The 13,791-nt window shown below is 44.9% G+C and overlaps 1 protein-coding gene across 7 annotated transcripts; it reads right to left on the bottom strand.

Moving 5' to 3' along the window:
* Window positions 1–395: 395 nt before the first annotated feature.
* LOC106629450 (butyrophilin subfamily 2 member A2) lies at window positions 396–12,053 on the bottom strand. Of its 7 annotated transcripts, XR_012578129.1 has the most exons (10): window positions 11,275–11,467; window positions 10,893–10,995; window positions 10,192–10,565; window positions 8,633–8,794; window positions 3,734–7,425; window positions 2,967–3,065; window positions 2,510–2,650; window positions 1,917–2,071; window positions 1,583–1,692; window positions 396–1,169 (listed from the first exon to the last, which is right to left on the bottom strand). XR_012578129.1 is itself a non-coding variant. In XM_026794361.2 (5 exons), the coding sequence occupies exons 1-5, from the start codon at window positions 11,338–11,340 to the stop codon at window positions 7,243–7,245; spliced, it is 888 nt and encodes a 295-aa protein (XP_026650162.2). In that variant the 5' UTR covers window positions 11,341–11,467; the 3' UTR covers window positions 3,081–7,242. The 7 variants fall into 7 exon arrangements, 6 of the variants coding, with proteins under 6 accessions (XP_026650162.2, XP_026650163.2, XP_026650164.2 ...); XM_026794361.2 differs by lacking the exons at window positions 396–1,169; window positions 1,583–1,692; window positions 1,917–2,071; window positions 2,510–2,650; window positions 2,967–3,065 and having other exon boundaries at window positions 3,081–7,425; XM_026794362.2 differs by lacking the exons at window positions 396–1,169; window positions 1,583–1,692; window positions 1,917–2,071; window positions 2,510–2,650; window positions 2,967–3,065 and having other exon boundaries at window positions 7,277–7,551; window positions 8,644–8,794.
* Between the last annotated feature and the right edge of the window lie 1,738 nt (window positions 12,054–13,791).

The following is a 13,791-nucleotide window of genomic DNA, read 5'->3' as shown; positions in this document are numbered from 1 at the left end:
ATGTTGCTAGATTCATCTCCATGCTGGCCCTGGCTTTCCTGGTGCTATCACAACAGCTCTGTATCCCTCCTGCACAATCTGTCCCAGCTTTCACTGCGGTGTGTGTTTCCTTTTGAGTTCAGTTAGGAACAACACTGTCATTCCAGTCTCCAGCTGCCTTTCATTTCCTACTTGTTGTGATGGAGCTTGTTGATCTTGTAGGAGGTGATTCTTAAAAATCAACCAAATCTCCCCTCCCTCCCCTTCCCAGAACTTCCCTTCCCAGAACTTCTCTTCCCTTCCCTCCAAATCCAGAGCTGAAGAGGCTTCCCTGCCTCTTGCACACTTCTCTACCATTTGAAGGAGATCAAAAAAAAGGAGGGAATTTGGTAAAAACAACAAAACCAACCAAATAAAACCCCAACCCACAATCAAAATAACCTCAAAAACAAATAAACAAAAACCAAAACAGAAAACCTCTCCAAAACAGCAGCAACAAATAACCCTAAAACAACAACAAAAACAACAAAACAAACAACAAAACAACTCAGAAGAGAAACAAACCCCTCCAGATCCTCAAAACTTGAGCAAAACCCAGCTGCCTGCATTCACCCAGTTACTTGCATCAGTGTGCTGACACTCTCAGCACACTGATGGAGAGATGCATACAGGTAATATCTGTCACTCACAAAAGCTTTTTTGAGTTGAAATTTGCAATGTTTATATATGAACTTTACATGATGTGCCACTCGTGCTCTTGCCTGTGTTATTTCAATAAATTGAAGCAAACCAGTTTGATAAACTTTTATTGATGCCAAAGCTTTATCAGCACTGTGCCTGAGGCACAGGCCTTTCTGATCCTCCAGCTCAGGGGTTCATCTGCATCCCCAAAACTGGTCATGATCCTCATGGTAAGAGGATTTCCAAACCCTGCAAAGCTGTAACTGTGAGGATGGGGCTATTTCACCCCAAATATTGGCAGCAAGTGTCTTGTGGGGTGGGCATTTTGGGGTGCGTGTTTGTCAGATGGAGGCATCGCTTTTCTTTCCATCTCTGCTGTCACAGAGCAGAGAAGGAAAGGCTTTTTTTTGCAAACCCACTTGTGTTCAGCATCACATCTTTTAACCTCAAAGTCCTTGGCTCTCAGTGTCCCACACCCTTCATCCATCTCGAGCATAGAGGTGCCAAGCCTGTAAAACAAAAATTGTGTTGCTGAAGAGGAGGAAACTCTCCAAATCTTGCAGAAAAGTAGATGTGGGGTGGGGTTGTTCTGCCCTTTTCCTGCACTGTCTCACTGTGCATGCATCATTTCTTGGTGGAGGATGACCAGATTCGAGGAGAGTTGCTGTACCTGCAGTAAGATCTACGAGGAGCACGTGTGGAGCATGAAAAGCTCCACACATTGTTGCATGGGTCTGGTGGGAACTGTGGGGTTACTGTGCTCCGGTACAGTTCCACAACCTTTGTTCTACAGAACTTTGCTGGGGGGAATATGAGACTCTTGCATAAACTCCGACATCTTGGAGAGATGGGTCAGAGCATGAATTGGGTCTGGAATGGAGCAAAGCTGCTGTTTACACCAACAGACTGTGGATACACTCACATTTTGGGGTTGAAAGGTGTGTTGTCTACCCATCTCCACACCTTCTGATGTGACCTTAATCCAATCCACACTGGTGGTGGGCTCTTGCCTGTAACAGTCTTGATGTACTCCTGGAAAATAGAAGTGACCAGTTGCTCCCAAAATCTCTCTCTGGAGGGTTTCATGGCAATCAAATTAACAGAGTAAATGTGACTCCCAAATTCATGAGACATGAATTTCCCCCCTAATTTGAATGCTTCTCCAAGCCCTCCTGTTGATAGGCACTTTTTTCTTCCCTGCCCACCTAAAAATCAGGACTTTTGTGTCCTTGTTAAGCCTTCTTCTCCCTATTTACCTTTTCTTTCTTGTCCTGGAGCACCACCAACTGGGAGTCCTGGTTCTCACAGTTTTTCATGCCTTGAGTCCAGTTTCCCAGTTCCTCAGAAAGCCAGTAGCATCTTTCCCTGTGAAGCTGCCAGTCCTGGGGACACAGCTTACAGCCAGCATAGGCTGAAGGGGAGAAAAAGCCATGAGACACTCCGAAGGGCTCTCAGGATATTCCCAAGCCACCAGCTGAAGGTACTGAAGGTACCCCATCCCACACCCCAGCTCTTTCCCCATTGCTGGGTTTTCCACATCGATGTGGTTTTACCAGCCACTGGAGAGAAGGAAGGTTACTGAGGCTGGGTGACCACAAGGACATTATTGGCCAGTGGAGATGGAGGAAGAGTGGCAAGGAATCTTCTCCCTAGGGCTGATCCTGCTCCTCCATGGAGGACGGATCAGCAAAATTGCATGGAAAAGAGGATTCTTCCTTGCAAGACTCCTCTTTGCCAAATAACTCTTGTGGTCTCACAACCCCAAGGGTCTCTCTTCTTGCAGTAGAAGATCCCCACAAAGGTCTCACCTGAACATCTCCCAGCAGAGTCCGATTGAAAGGGGGATTACCTGTGGGGTTGTCCCCTTAGGGCTTGCAGAAATACCGCACCAGGGATGAAAACATGCACTGCTCCACTTGGTTCCTTCCCTGGATCCCACTGCCTGGCTGCGGAGCGCTTGTCACCACTGGCTGTGGGGACCCCTGAAAAACTTGGAGCAGTATTCCGGGGTGAGAAGCTGCAGCCATTTGGGGATAAAAACCACAAACCCCACAAAACTGGGTTTCATTTTCTTATACAGTTGTTTAAGCCAGCCTGAAAAACATGGCTTGTATTCTTCACCCTTGTTTGACAGCTATGGGTATAATCCAGGTTTACTCAGAATAGGCTTATTCTTGATGGGTGATGTCGCATCTCTACAGGACAACCTTGTCCCCTCCAAAGCCTGAAATGCTGAAATAAACCCCAATTTCCCCTCCCTGGCTGCTCCCTGGAGTGTGAGGTGTAGATAAGAGCTGGTTACTCACCCCGCACACTCAGCACCACCACCAGGACCAGCAGGATGAGTTGCCCCAGCCCCCCGGCTATGAGAAGGAGCCTGTGCCACCTTGGACAGAAGGCAGGTGCTGAAAGAGGCCACATTTGCGTTAAAAATGAAAGATGAAAATACTGGGGGTTTAGAGGAAAAAAAAAAATCCCCTCTGTCAAGCTGGTGAGTTTGAGCAGAAGTTTACAGCTTCTTTGATTCCTCCAAAGAAGTAAATCACCACTGATGTGGTCTAGGGTGGGGGTGGCTTCTCAGGTGGAGGAGGGGCTGCAGCAGCCTCAGGAGCATCCTTGGGTGCCCAATGATGGATCTTGGGGGATGGGAAACCATTCTGAAATTGGCTTAATTTAAAGCTCCTGCTAGAGCTGGGAGTTGGTGAGACAAAGGTCACTCCAGCTCTCATCTCCACCAGGATTCCAGACAGGATCTCAGCAGCTTTCCTTCCCATCCAGGTGTGTTAGGTCATGTTAGGTTTCTTGGCACCCATTTTGCCCCCCAGGTGAAGAGTCTCAGAAGCAAAATGGCTTCCAGATATCTGTCACCCTCTCCTATCCCTTCCTTTCTCTTATTTCTCCTCTTTTCAAGCCAGGATGCTACCTCAGAAGACATTGAACCCACAACAATGTTCTCCATGATCTTGGAAACCTTAACATGGAGATGAAGCAAGCAAGCAAACCTAAAAGTAAACAAATCCATAAAACTTCCCAAAATTTGAAACAAGCATTTTCTCCGCAAAATAGCACTTACCATGATGCTTCTCAGCAGAACTGTTCCCAGGATGCCATAAATCAGCATAAACAATTTCCCCAGCCATGGTTGCTCAGAAGGTCCCAGAAGCAGCCCAGAAGTGACACTGTCCTTGGACAACCCCTTGCCTTGTGAACTACGCACTCACAGCTGCATCTGCTCCAGGAAATGGTATTGGCTGGGGCTTTTATCTGCTTTTCAGATTGTACATATGTACATATATATATCTGTGTGTGTGTGTGTGTGTGTGTGTGTGTGTATTCTACACCCTTCCCTTGTAAATGGAAGTTGGTGAAGAGGGAATGGGTGTCCTGCAGCCAGGAAGAGGCGGCACACCTGGAGCTGTAGAAACATCTGTTGGTTTTGTGGTTGTGTTAAACATTATGAAAGCAGAATTAATAAATAATAATTTCAAAAAGCCTTTAAATAAGGTTTTTCCACTGTGAGGAGGTATATCAGTGTGACCACAGGCAGGTGGGGAAGAGACAGGTGACATTTGGTGTTTCTTCCCCAGAATATGGGCTGGGAGTGACTTGAAATGCCTTTTGCTCCATGTGACTTATTCTGCTGGTTTTGACATAATATTTGGTCTCTGTTTTATCCTGGGGCAAAGAGATCCAATGTGGTCAAGGGTTGCCCAGCTCCTGCCCAGGATGAGGTAAGAATCTGGATTTCTATCTGGCTGCCTGCTGCTAATGAATTTTATTTTGTTACTTTATTTTATTTTGACTTTTTCATCTGCAAGCCCATCCTCCCACTCCTGATGTATCCTTTTACACCATCTAGACCTATGTTTCCTCCAGGTTTGGGAGTCTTTGACTACTGCATGGAACAACCAACAATTTCCAGCCTACAGTAACCTTTTCCCCTCCCTTAGGGTTTTTGGTGTTAAGCCCAGGTTCTAGTCAGTGCCACAGTTTCACAAAGCAACACCTTTTTTACAGAGGCAAAAATGATGTTTTTTCCTCAGACACCCCAAAAGAAAAACCAAGCAAAATGCAGAAATTTGCCCCAATAATTACCACCACACAGAAATAGGGTAAATAAGAAGATAAACCCAAAGGCCCCAATAAGAAAAGCACTGTGTTATTTTATTTTGAAATGATTTTAACATTTTTAGTTAAAGTAAAATAAATACTTTTATTTTAAATTTGTGTTTATGTAATTTTTATTTTTGTTTTTAATTGTCTCATGATTGTTTTTAGTTTCTTTTCCCCCCTCAGCCTTTTCTTTGTCACAGAAAGTTTTTGTGGTGAGCTGCTATCAGCCAGCCTTCCTGCCCTCTGCAAAGGCAGCTGCTCCAGTGGTGTGTGACCAGTAATTAAAAAAAAACCCTAAAAAACACAAAATAAATTAGGTTTTAGGGTAAAACTTGCAGCTGGGTAGCTTAATTGCAAGAACACTTTTTTTTTTTTTTTTTTTTTACAGTAAAAATCCTTATAAAATGTGCTGAAGGGAACTGTACTTCTCCCTTGTAGAATCCCTGAACGCTGTTCTGGGGTGCCTGACATCCTGGAACAGAGTGATCTCCAGCAGTGTTTCCTCCAACTGCACACTAAAAAAAGCATTTTTGGACTGTCCATCTCCCTAGCTGAGAGAAAATTCCGGAAATGCTGGGAAAGAGGGTGAAGTGTTGCTGGGTGGAGCTGGAGGGGAACCCCTGGTTCTGCAGGCGGGCAGGTGGCAGGAAGCCCCTTCTTCATTGCCCTCGAGGAAAATCCCTAAGAATACAATAAAATAACCCAAAACAACATTCTTTTTAAAATATTTTGTTTCTCTTCACAGGAGCAGGTTGTGCTGCAGCACTGGGCTTGTTCCCACAGAGCAGACACAGGTAACAGGGTTTGGGATGGCCTGGGGGCTGAGGGGAGGTGGTCTTAAATTTTGACTGGAAGAGAGAATTTCAATTGCATGAGAAAATTTTAATTGAGGAGATTTTAAATAGGGGAAGATTATTTTAAATGGGGGGAGAAAACTTTAATTTAGTAGAGAGAACCTTAATTTTGGAGAGAAAATATTAACTGAAAACAAGATATTAATTGAGGGGAGAAGGTATTAATTGGGGGAAAATCTTGATTGGGGAGAAAAGTTTACAGGGAGGAAAATTTAATTACAGCACAAAATTTTAACTGCAGGGAGAAAATGTTACCTGAGGAAACTTTAATTTTAATTTTTAAGATTTTAATAGGTGGGGAAAACTAATTTGGGATGAAAGTGTAATTGCAGGGAGAAAACTTGACATAGAGGGAGAAAATTTTAACTGAGGGGAGAAAAGTATAACTAACCAGATAAAACTAACTGGGGGGAGAGGAAATTTTAATTGCAGGGACAAGATTTTAATTGTGCAGGAAAACTTCAGGGGGGGAGAAAAGTTTAAATATGGTACAGGGAGAAAATTTTAAATTGTGAGAAAATTTGAATTGAGCATGGAGAGCCTTTGTGACACCTCTGATAGATGAAACTTTGCTTGGCAGGTGAGGCAAGAGCACCTGTAGAGGTGGAACCCCAAAAATGGAGGAAATAAGAGTTTATTCCGGATTTTTGGGCATGGAAAGGAACAAGCGAGCAGGTAACTGTAGGGCAGTGAACTGTAGAATCACTGGGTTTGGGTTTTATTTTGATACTTCTGTAATTTGAGAATCAAACCCAGCTGAAGTAAGGTTGTAGGGGGGAAAATCTTTTTCTGGCACTTCCCTTGAGGGAAAATTTTTGCACTCAGCAGAAAGAATTTTTGCTCTAAACAGACCAATTTCAGACAAGATGGGTTATTCAAATTTAGCATTAAACTTTCCTGAGGCTCTTGAGTAACTGATTCTTTCAGGCATATTTTTTTACCCACAAATATCCCATTTTTTGGTTGATTTTTCATTTGTTGATTTTAAATTTTTTAATATAACTTTTTTTTTTTTTAATATTTGGCTTCTGACTTACTTTCTAATATTTTTTCCAGGAAGAAGAGGTGAGAGGAGGGTATTTCCCATGGCATTTGGTTCATATGATGGAAACAAAAAGGGAAAATCTTAAACAAAAAATGGGGAAGTTCTACTGGATGAAAACACAGATTTTTGTAAGATTTTTGTATAAAACCCCTAGGAAAGAGAACTTTCTTTGCTCATGGTGAAGGGAAAGTGCATATTCTGCATCACAAGACACAGAAATGGAGGCACCATGACCCAAAGTGTGTTAGTTTAGGTGGAGAAAAAAACTCCACTGAATTTTAATAATGAGGTAAATCCCAGAAATTAAATCAGATTTTTAATTGTGGCACATTTCATGAGTTTGCATCTGGAGCTGGGGAGGAAACTGTTCCCCAAAGAGCTCCCATAAATAAAAAAAATAGCTACTTTTGTTCCAGGTGAAGAAGAATATTTGGTTGTTTCTCACACAAAATGACCCCAAGTCCAGTGCCATTGGCACAAGACCAACCCTCGATGCTGCTGGCATGGCCTGTGGCGTGCTGCTGCCCTGGGAGCCCCTGCAGAGGCACTGAAGGTCTGTTCTCCTGCAGGTCACGGCATGGAGATGAAGCCAGAGGCACGTGTCGCCTGCCAGGTGATGCTGGCCGTGCTTTTCACAGCTCTGCTCATCACAGCCATGGCTTTTGCAGGTGAATGTCGAAGTTTTAGTCTCACAGGTAATGTCTCTGAGATATTTTGGCTTGTTGAATTCGTGACAGATTTATTTCCATGTTCCTGCGGAAGACAAAGCCCACCCAAGCTGCTGTTCTCTCTGAGAGAGAGAAGGACATTTCAGAGCAGTCTTTCTACAGAAGAACAAACCCATCTCCATGGTGTGGGAACTGACGTCATCAAGAAACCCTTAGAAAATCAACAGGAGGAGCCATTTCAGGAGTACAGTCACACAGAAGTATTCTTTTCAGAGAAGAAGGGGCCTGGAGATGTTGGCATGAGTCCCACCAAGTCAAGAAGTGTGCAGGGATAAGAGGACATTTGTCCTGTCATTTTCACTACTTTTGCGTTAATGATAGAGAGCAACATCCAAAGGCATTTTTAGGGATAGGGCTACTCTGAAAATCCTCTTTAAAATGTGTTTTTTTGAAGTCTACCACCCTATTTCCTTCTCTGAAGGTGCAGCACCTCTATTTCTTATCCAACAGCACAAGCTGGGCCATGATGAGCTTATTTTCTCACAGGATCTCTCCTGGTATCTTAATTTTTCTCTTCTCCTACAGTTGAGACAGGTGAAGACTTTTGGAAGCCATGGGGGGTGGAGGATGATCTCTCCACCCCAGAGAGGCAAGGGGAAGGTGGTGCTCGTTAACGTTGCTCTATTCTTAATGACAGTGCAAGCTTTTCAGCCTCATGCCCAGCCCTGCTTTCAGTGCCCCTTTGACTGGATCAGGTACCGAGGAAAATGCTACTATTTTTCTGAGGTTGAAGGGAACTGGACATACAGCCAGGACAACTGCTCAGCACTCGGTGCTTCCTTGGCTATGCTGGACAGCATGGAGGACTTGGTAAGGAGACATGAGAACTTGCTTGGCATGGGGGGAAAAATCCAAAAGCATTGTATTTGAAACCTTTTGGTTTCTGTGACTGCTCTTCCAGGGTCTTTTTTGAAGATCTGGGGTGAGAATTTGGGGCAAATTTGAGAATATGTCATCAAATTCCTCACCAAAGCCAACTGCTGCAAGGATTGTAGGGATAAACTCCTGTTTCTAGATGACACTTTCTGGTAGCAGATTGAAATGTTCAAGCCCCAAAGAAGCCCTAAAGCAGCATAAGCAACTGGTAAAATGGAGTGCTTTGGTTGGAAGAAGGTAAAAATCTTTCCTGCTCTTTCAGAGCTTTGTGATGAGGTACAAAGGCATCTCAGAGCATTGGATTGGCCTTTTGCGGGAGGATGAGGAGCAGCCATGGAGGTGGGTGAATCACTCACCTCTATCTCACCTGTGAGTCCATGTTTTTCATTCTTAAGGTGTTGGTTGGTGTTTCCTCTGCCACAAAATGTGCATTTCTTCTTGAACTTGAGGTAGCAATGGGACAATATTTGGGAAGGGCAACATTGCATCTGGAACTGGTCTTTGTTTTCCCCTTTGACCTAAAAGATGGGAGTGATGCATTTGGTGAGAAAATCCTAAGTTTGGATTTTTTATATTAAGTTTGTTTCTCTCTTGCAAAACTTTGGGTTTCATATTAGAAATAGATCACTGTGAGTATTTTGGCATGCTGGTGCCCATAAGGATGCCTGAGAACTGAAGCTGAGGGAAGCCTATGTGTTACTTTTCTCCTTTTTCCTGCTGGTCCATCTGAAATGGGTTATGTCCTCTGTACTTCCAGGTTTCGGATCCGTGGTAGTGGGCTCTGTGCTTACCTGGATGACAATGGGCTCAGCTCCTCCCACTGCAGCACTGAGAGGAGCTGGATTTGTAATAAACATGAGCTGCAGAGTTCAGGCAAGGGCAACAGGATGAGACGGCCTCCAAACCTCTGTGTCAGCTCCTTGGGTGCTGCAGGGAGGCCTTCTCACTCCCAGATATCTGGTGCACCACAGGGACATGAAAGAAAATCTCAAGAAGACTTTGAAATCCATGGGCAAGGAGTTATTGGAGTTTCCAGAGGCCAACAAAGTGTTTCTGGGACAAGGCAGACTTTGGGGATCCACATGAGATAGTTCTGAGGGAGTGGGGTGGGGTGGCAGGGCAGCTCTGGGGGCTCTTTTTGGGTTTGGGGCAACTTGGTGATGGCCTGAATTGCCAGATGGCCAGATGCCTTCTACTTCTTAGAGAAAAAGAAATTTATTCTATCTGGAGCATATTTACATGCTAAGTACTTGGAAATATGTCTCAAGCATAGGGAACAGCAGAGGAAAAGAGTGGGGGCAGTGGATGTGAGCACATCCTTGTGATAACAAGGGGATTTAAACGATATAAAACAATATTAAATTACAAGTTTTAATATGAGGAATAGCTGCTGGTATTAATACAAAGTCTGCAAAAATCAAGAATTTTAATTTGTGCTGGAAGCCCAGCCAATCACAGACACTGAGGTCAGCAAAAGGAACCTTCCAGAGGAAGTGTATTTGGGAGAAAAAAATGAAAATTTTATCTCAAAACAAGCTCAGGGAAGTCCAGCTCCTGTTAACAAGCTTTGCATGAATTTAGCAACTTGAGATGAGCCGTGCTGAGCTCAGACCCAATACCTCCATGGCACAACCTAAAACAGAGACATCTAAGATGAAGGAATGACCATGAACTGAGTTAGAAATGACTCCAAGACTTGGAAAATTAGAGTTGAGGAGCATCAACCAGCATTTCCAACCACTGTGATGCAACCAGCTTTTGGGAGGATCCTTTCAGGGCATCAGCCCTTGGGGGACAGTTTAATGGTTGAGAGGAGCACGCAAAAGTAGGGGAAGACCCTCTCCCCACTGAAGGAGGCAGGAAAAGTGAAGATGCGTTGGCGGCTGCTGACAGCGTAGAAGGAGACCTGTCCCACCTCATAATCCAGGTAGACCCCAATCTCCCCATTGAGGAGTGGAACAGAGGTGTGGGAGGGAGCTGTGAGGGCAACGCAGAGCTCATCATACTTCTGCAAGCCCCAGATTTCAGTGTTGGGCTTGAAGAGGACCCGGCCTTTCCTCTGAACTGACTCACGGGCCACTCCCACGGCCCAGAAGCGCCCATTGGCCTCCACCTCCCAGTAGTGGCGGCCCGAGGTGAAGCCCTTGCTGCCCAGCATGCACGGGTCCGTGTCGAACCGGCCTGGACCCTCAGGCCACTGGCATCGAGGTCTGCCCCAGGTGGCTTCCTTGAGGTCCTCAGAGAGGATCACCTCTGGGCCCACTGTGGCTGGATCCAGGGTTACGTCCACTGAAAAGCAAAACAGAGAATGGATCAGAAGCCAAATTTAAGCCTAGAGAAAATACACTCCCAAAATGCCTTCACTGGTGACTTTTCAAAGAGAAAGGGAGAGGAAAGGTGAGGCTGCAGATGTAAGTATGAAGAGGTGGAAGTAGGAGATGGAGGATATATATCCAGTTGAGGCTGGAGATGGAAGAACAAAGAAATGGAGGTTGGAGACGGAGGCCCTAGGGAGACAGAAGGAGAAGTTGGAGAATCTCCAACCCCACTGAACATCTCAGCCCAGAAAACACAAGGAACAGGTACTTTTGCTCCTTTCGAGCTGCCTCTGATTACCTTCAAACTGTTTGGCAGTGTGGTAGTCCAGGGGAAGGTCCCATGTGCATGGCCGTGGTTTGAGGAAGAAAGCCATTGCACCCTCAGAGTCCTCTCTTCCTGACTGGAGTCACAGAACAAGGAAAGAAAATCCAATTATCATCCTTCATTGCTATCTCAGCTTCTGCCCCTTTCTATGTCAAAAAATGTGTTTAAGCACTACATTTAATCAAACTACTTCAAGAAAATAGCATTATTTTTCTTCAACAGTAGCAACATAGCTTGGTTCATTTATGGGAAGACCCTTGGAGATGGGTTAAATCAATTAATTCCCTAATGACTATGAAGCGAACAAGAGCAGCACATTGGGATGAACCCATCTCCATTGTAGATATTATAATACCCCCAAATCCTTGAGCTGGCTGAAGGCTGAATCTATCCATCTTAAATCCGTTTCTGCCTCCACCATTCATCAGTCAAATCTGACAAAGTTATTTGAGTGAGGAAAGTCCCTAAAATTGAGATAAGCCACATTCATCTCTCATATCCAGAGAAATCTTGTGAGAGGGGAAGTTTGTTATTGATCTTGGAGAAAATCTGTATGGGGGAGATAAGAGCTGGCACCAAATGGCTTCAAATTTTTCCTCTGGAAGTCAGTGTGGGATTTTGCATGTAAACAAGGGGTTGCCCATGCTAAAGGGCCCTGGGCATGAGTAATAAAGCCCCAAAATTATTGAATAAACCATGCTGTGAGAGTTGAAAACAAACAGGTTGCTTCTTTTCCCTGTGTTTTCATCTGCAAATCTGCAGATAAGGGGATTAAAGCAGCAGGGTAATGAGTAAAAGTGAGAAAAAGGTGAGAAAATCACCCAACTGGAGATAAAATCAGGAGCCATGCTGTTTCTCACCTAAATTCCCTGGCTGGATTGTTACAGGTAGAAGAGAAGTAAATAATCATCATGACCCTCCATTGCAAAATACCTTTAAATCCAAAACAAAGATCTTGAGACAAAAGCAAGGGTAAATCCCTTCCCTTCTTGAGTTCATGGGATGGGGAGGGGGCTCAAAATCCCCTTTCTCCCCCCTCCCCAGACATCAGGGTGATGTAACCCCCCTATTGGCACTGGGATTTTCCCTCTTACTCAAACCTTCTTGGTATTTTCCTTGCTGTCCTGGTGCTGTATTCACGTTCCTCCAGATGGTTTTCTTCTACTGGCTGCTTCTCCACTGCGTTTTTCTTGGGATTTTTTTCTTCCTCTCTCTGGCACAGCCAAAGCTCAGTCCTGTCTCAGCCACTGCCAGCTTTTATCAGCCAAGAAGGGAGGAGCCCTCCAATCTCGTGCCTGCAGATGGGGCCATGACGTGTTTGGACACCTGCATCATCTGATTGCCCCTTTTCCCCCCATATCAGGGCCATTTATTTTCTCAACACAGGCACTGGGGAGGAAAGGGAGGAAAATTAAAGCACTGCAAAAAAAACCATTATTGCTTGGCACCACAAGGGAAAAATCAGTTAAATTTTGCCTCCCTAGTTTCCCAAACCTGACTCTGGCCCCTTACACATGATGGAGGTGAACAAGGCAAAGTTGGGAGTAGCTTCAAGGTGAGGAATGTGACAGCAGTGCCTGGAAATAAGACAAACTTGTGGATATAAAATTTGTTTAAAGACTACTTGTGGGTGATGACGTTTTCTTTTCCAGCTGGGGCAGCTTGTGAACTGAGCACAGGAACACCCAGGGGCGGTTCACGGGCAGGCAGCTTCACCCCGTGCCATGGCCAACCCCCAGCACTCCTTTCTCCTTGCCAGGAGGGCAGCATGGCCACAAAGAGACCCTGTGCTGACACTGGCCAGAGCTTCATCTCTTGGTGCTGAAGGGACAAAAACCCCTCAGGAGGCAATGAGTGAGACACCACAGGCTGTGGTCATGAAGACTTTTGGAGGACTAGATGAGATCTCTGAGGTGAGATCACCTTCCTGTGACCCATCAGTCCTTCCCCCTCTCTCTCCCCGTGGAAAAAAGGTGCAAAGTGAAAATATTTTAATTTCTTCTTGGGAAAGCAAAGCTCTAGTGCCTGCTCCTAGCTGTGGAAGAAACACAAAATGAGTTGATCCCTTCTTTCCAGGGAAGGCAATGAGGGGACTTTTTTAGGGGGATTATTTGCTTTCCTCCCCTGAATAATGTAAGATTTTGAAGGCAGGATTATAGAAAAAAGCTGATTGTTTACTTGTAGGTTGTTTAGTTGTTTTTGTTGTTTTGGGGTTTTTTGGTTGGTTTTGGTTTGGTGGGTTTTTTTGTTTTGGTTTGGTTTGGTTTTTGTGTGTGTGTGTGTGTGTGTGTGTATTCAGGAGAAAATGCAGTCTCATGTGCAATCCTTAAGGAAGGTGTTGGCAGAGTTTCTGGACTGGAGAGCGAGTGAAGAGAAGACACCAGGACTACCTGATACATGTTCTTCGGCAGTCTGAATGAGCCTTTCGGTATTTATTTTTCCTCAAGCCCCTCTTGAAGAAACGGGTGGGATCATATCCAAGAGGCATCCTGGCACCCTGTAAAGCCCTGCATCCAGTTGGAATGGCTGGTGCAGATCCTGGGCAGGTTTGGCAAGCACCACCTCCATGTGCAGCTGCTTATTATCCACACTTTAGATCAATGTCATGGTGCTGCTCATTTTCATCCCAGACTGAGTCACAAAGGGACATGTGTTAACATGGAATTAACACTCCCCCACTTCTCAGGACCTGGATTGGTTTTGGACAGAATATAGAGAGGAATGGCAAAAAGGGAGGGAAAAGGAGGGTCGTGGGGCTGTGGTGGTTTGACCGAAAAATGGGAATTCTAGAATGCTGTAGTCAAACCAATGGGTGCTCAGATTTTAATATTGGTACCTGATGTGGCCGTTGAGACATTTGGACATGCCTCTG

The sequence above is a fragment of the Zonotrichia albicollis genome, chromosome Z, assembly GCF_047830755.1.
Source record: "Zonotrichia albicollis isolate bZonAlb1 chromosome Z, bZonAlb1.hap1, whole genome shotgun sequence".
Lineage (NCBI taxonomy): Eukaryota > Metazoa > Chordata > Aves > Passeriformes > Passerellidae > Zonotrichia > Zonotrichia albicollis.
The sequence above is the reverse complement of the archived record's forward strand: the minus strand, read 5'-3'. Positions and strand labels throughout refer to the sequence as shown.

Excerpts from the sequence above, each read along its gene's own strand:
- LOC106629450 (XM_014267941.3), bottom strand. The coding sequence starts at position 11,340 with ATGGTGGAGGCAGAAACGGATTTAAGATGGATAGATTCAGCCTTCAGC. Across the intron at positions 10,996-11,274 it reads GCCAGCTCAAGGATTTGGGG|TCAGGAAGAGAGGACTCTGA; the intron begins GTATTATAATAT and ends CTGTGACTCCAG. Across the intron at positions 10,566-10,892 it reads CACTGCCAAACAGTTTGAAG|TGGACGTAACCCTGGATCCA; the intron begins GTAATCAGAGGC and ends TTTGCTTTTCAG.